Genomic DNA, 4,505 nt, shown 5'->3' on the forward strand with positions numbered 1-4,505 from the left:
AACCGAATTAATCGATTTTATTCTGTTTGGTTTATTTGATTTTGATGAGAAAGTTCAGTCAATTTGGTTTTTCTAACACAATTCGATTTAATTATTTTTTATTTCTTTAGTTTGATTTTTAAACGATTGCTTATCCTTATAAATGAATAATGCAAATAAGTAAATAAATAATTAAAGGAAAAAAATAGAATGATTCATGGATATGTAATAAAAAATTAAGAATAGAAAATATTAAAGACGAAGCCATCTATTAATAATCTTATCTAATAAAAATAAGCTATCTTTATCTTTAATTGTCTAACTAAAGATAAGAAATTTATGATAATGATTTACATAGGATAAAAGCATTAGCAAAAAGATAATCTATAAGCTATTTCCAAAGATAAAATTATGAAAAAGTCAATGATACATTTATCTACATATGGGTTGTATGCTCCCCTTCCCTCTATTTATACCACACGAATTCTATTCCAATTAACTCAATTTTCTTCTCCTTCTTCTCCATGGCTTCTAGCTGCCTCCAATGGCTCCTTCTTGTCCAAGCCTTTCTCACCGTAGCAGCCTCCTCTGATTCTTGTCACTTCCCAGCCATTTTTAACTTCGGCGACTCCAACTCTGACACTGGCGGGCTATCAGCCGCCTTCGGGGCAGCCCCGCCACCCTACGGCGAGTCCTTTTTTGGCAAGCCGGTCGGCCGGTACTCTGACGGTCGTCTCATTGTCGACTTCATAGGTATATTCGTTCATTATTTCAATCTCAATTATGGCAATTGATTGTCTTCCATCATCTCACTTGTAAAACCATAATATTATTGCAGCAAGTAGCTTAGGTCTCCCGTTCCTCAGCGCTTATCTCAACTCTATTGGCACCAACTTCTCTCACGGTGCAAACTTTGCCACGGCTGGGTCAACGATCAGGCAGCCTTACGCCACACTAAGTCAGTCTGGCTTCAGCCCCATATCCATGGATGTCCAGACTTGGGAGTTCTCCCAGTTCAAGTCTCGCTCCCAAGCACTCATACAGCAAGGTACACAATAATACCACTCATACAGCAAGGTACACAATAATACTAAAATCTCTTTATTTATTCGTTATAATATAACTTAATCACTTATTCACTTCATAATACAATTCATATATTGTGCTTAACTTTTTTTTAATGAAATTGATGGCTTCTCTTGCATTACAAATCTAAAATCTACTAGCTAATATATGAATTCATAATACAAAAATTAAATTATCGTTTGTGTGTAGGATTGTTCAAGGATCAACTGCCGAAGGAAGAGTACTTCTCTCAAGCCCTATACACGATCGACATTGGCCAGAACGACCTCACGGAGAGTTATTTTAGAAACTGGACCACCGACGAAGTCAAATCGGCCATTCCTGATATCTTGGATAAGTTTGTTCTCGCCATTCAGGTGGATTTAATTTCTTAATCTTTTATAGTTTGTTCGTTTTTGAGATATCAATGTTAATGTTAGGGAGTGTTTTGTTTTATCTATTTTTGTTTGGGTGTTTGCAGAGTATTTATTCGGAGGGAGGGAGGTACTTTTGGATTCATAACACTGGGCCTTTTGGCTGCCTCCCTTATGTTTTAGACCGACTCACCCTTAAAGCGCCAGAGGTGGACCGTTTTGGCTGTGGGGCCCCCTTCAACTACGTAGCCCAGCTATTCAACCAAAAGCTAAATCAGACTTTGAGTCGACTGAGAAAGGATCTCCCACTCGGTGTCTTCACCTACGTGGATATTTTCTCGGTCAAGCGCGAGCTCCTAAGCCATCCGCACCAGCATGGTTCGTAAGAATTACAATTAAACCTTAAATTTTAACTTTTAAATTCTTATAAATATGATTTTTTTTTTAGGATTTGAGTTGCCACTTGTAGCATGTTGTGGGCATGGAGGAAAGTACAACTACAATATGAATATAGGATGCGGATCGACAGTGACAAGAAATGGAAAAGAGGTGATTGTTGGGAAGGCATGCCAGAATCCATCGAAGAGGATCATTTGGGATGGAGTTCACTACACTGACGCCGCCAACAAATGGATCTTTCAACAAATTGTGGATGGAAAATTCTCGGATCCATCGGTTCCTCTACGGTTGGCTTGCAAAATGAAGGCATAATGAGTCGTTGATGCATTAGGTTTTAGCTTATTGATTTCGAATTTTAGTCGATCTTGTTAGGAAGCTTGACTATTAATAAATTGTCAATTATATTTATTTTTATTAGAAGTGAAGTTTGATTCCATTTACTAGCTCCAAGTATTTTAATGGGTCTAGTTGCCCGAGACCGGAAGGGATTGACTCACTCAACTTATTGCCATTAATGCTCAAGGAGATTTGTTAGTTCTCCACCAATATTATTCAAAGACAAATCGAGTCTCAAAGTTGCATAATCACCCAAACTCAATGGTACTTGCCCCCATCAAGTTATTCATTGATGCATAAGATTGCTAATGTTTTATGGTATTTGACCAGAAATATTATTATCAGATAGTAATAACTCCTCCAAATAGATGAGATTGCACAAAGCATCCGGTATGCGTCCAGAAAATTCATTAGATGACAAATCCAAAAGTAACAAGCTAGAGAGGTTGCCCAAAAAATCAGGTATGCGTCCAAAATATCCATTAGATGACAAATCCAAATGTAAGAAGCGGTTGCCCATGCTCGGAGGTATCTCTCCAGTGATATGATTCCGAGACAAATCTAAATGCATCATGTGGATAAAATTGCTCATGCTCAAAGGTATCTCTCCAATTATATAATTTCAAGATAAATCTACTCCAGATGGATAAAACTTTCCATATAAATTGGAACTTATGTTAAAGAATTACATGCAAAATCCAAATGCTTCAACTTCTTATTTACCTTCATCGAAATATTACTTAACGAATTTTTAAGTTTTATCGTTGATCCTATCGGGAATATGATAAAACAAAATTATCAGTGATGATGTGACTAGAGTGCTGACTAAGTCGTCATGTCTTGGAGGAAGAGTGTAATGAGTTTTCTTTTATGTTGACCAAATCATCAAAAGATCTCTGGTCAATGCTACCTGCAAGCAAGGTCCGGGTTGCCCTGGTCCCTGGCACCCTGATGCTCGAGGCAGATCCCATGAATATATAAGGAACAAACTAAATAGTAGAACAATGAAATGAATAAACAATGAGTATGATGATATACCTTGGCCCAGGGGGTGCCCACTGGTAGATCGGTGAGCTGATCATAAGGATGATCGAGTCGTCGTGATCCGGAAGGGTAGGTGAATGTGAGCCGGATGAGGAGCTGGATCCAAAAGTGACGACACAGAGCCGAATACAGCATGGATCCGAAAGTCAGCATAGTTGGAATACAACAATGACACGTAGGTCGAATATGACAGTGGCATACATACCAGAATATGAAAGCGACACGCAACCAGGATAATACCAATAACTCGCAATCATAATAATAGTGTGAAGACCGAAACATAACAACTCAATAGTCGGAACACAGCATGTAGGGCAGAACACAGATCACAGAGGCAGAGTACAGCAGCAGTGGACTGAAGGCCAAATCAGTAGTGGCCCGAGGGCCGGATCAGCGCCAAAACCATACATCGACATGGATCGAATATCGAATCGGCGTCGAAAGTGTATGACCGCATAGATCGAGGGCTGGGCAGGCACCGTGAACATGGCATCGTCGCTAGATGGTCGGATCTGGCAATTGGGGTGCCAACAGCGGCGATGGCGTTATGCGGTTGGCGAAAGCCGTGGGTCGGCCAATGGCTGCCAGTAGAAGCGATGGCCGGAAGGGGGCAGAGTTAGCGCAAAGCACCACAAGGGGTGCATGGCTGTAGCACCCCGGAGGCCTAAGGCGGTGGCGAGATTTGACTGCTACGGCTTGTAGCGCCAGTGACCCACATACAGGGGAGGAAAGGTGCATCATCGGCCGACGGTGGAGCCCTCGCTTGAGGGTGTCAGCGTAGTCGGCGACGGAGGTGTGCATGAGCTCATATCCCTATGCGTGAGGCAGTCAGCTGTGGCGCGAAGGCGGTGGTCAGTCCGACACGAAAGCTGCTGCCCTGGAGTGCGATGGCGACGCCCTTGGCGCTGGAGTGGGTTGAGGGTGGCCTACGGTGGCACTGAGGGGCAGCTATCGAACTGCTGTGGAGCAAGGAGGATGCTCATGAGAGAGAAAAGAGGAGGAATGGAGATGTCGTTGCCGGCAACATGGTGGACAACCTCCAAAACCCCTCCTCTAGTGGCGGCCTCATCCAAATCCAAAACAAACCCCTAATCCTCCCCTCCCGCTGGCGGCAGCCTCCTCCCCAGAAGAAGAAATGCCCCCACTCTTCTCTCTTTACATGCGATGCACAGTAGCCGTTAAAAACCAAAACCCTTCCTCTATCAAAAGACCGAAATACCCTTCTTCTTCTCCATAATTCCCCTTGGGCCCCATAAATATATCCGCATCACAAGTCTCCCCTTCAAGTCTAGTCAAAGGAGGCGCGAG

General features: G+C 42.4%; 1 protein-coding gene across 1 annotated transcript; it reads left to right on the top strand.

Annotated features, from left to right (window-relative positions):
* Positions 1-503: 503 nt before the first annotated feature.
* Positions 504-2,131, top strand: LOC121972679 (GDSL esterase/lipase At3g26430-like). Its single transcript, XM_042524326.1, has 5 exons — positions 504-732; positions 818-1,027; positions 1,255-1,421; positions 1,526-1,796; positions 1,867-2,131. The coding sequence occupies exons 1-5, from the start codon at positions 504-506 to the stop codon at positions 2,127-2,129; spliced, it is 1,140 nt and encodes a 379-aa protein (XP_042380260.1). The 3' UTR covers positions 2,130-2,131.
* The last annotated feature ends 2,374 nt before the right edge of the window (positions 2,132-4,505 follow it).

This window comes from Zingiber officinale, chromosome 4A (genome assembly GCF_018446385.1).
Source record: "Zingiber officinale cultivar Zhangliang chromosome 4A, Zo_v1.1, whole genome shotgun sequence".
Classification (NCBI taxonomy): domain Eukaryota; kingdom Viridiplantae; phylum Streptophyta; class Magnoliopsida; order Zingiberales; family Zingiberaceae; genus Zingiber; species Zingiber officinale.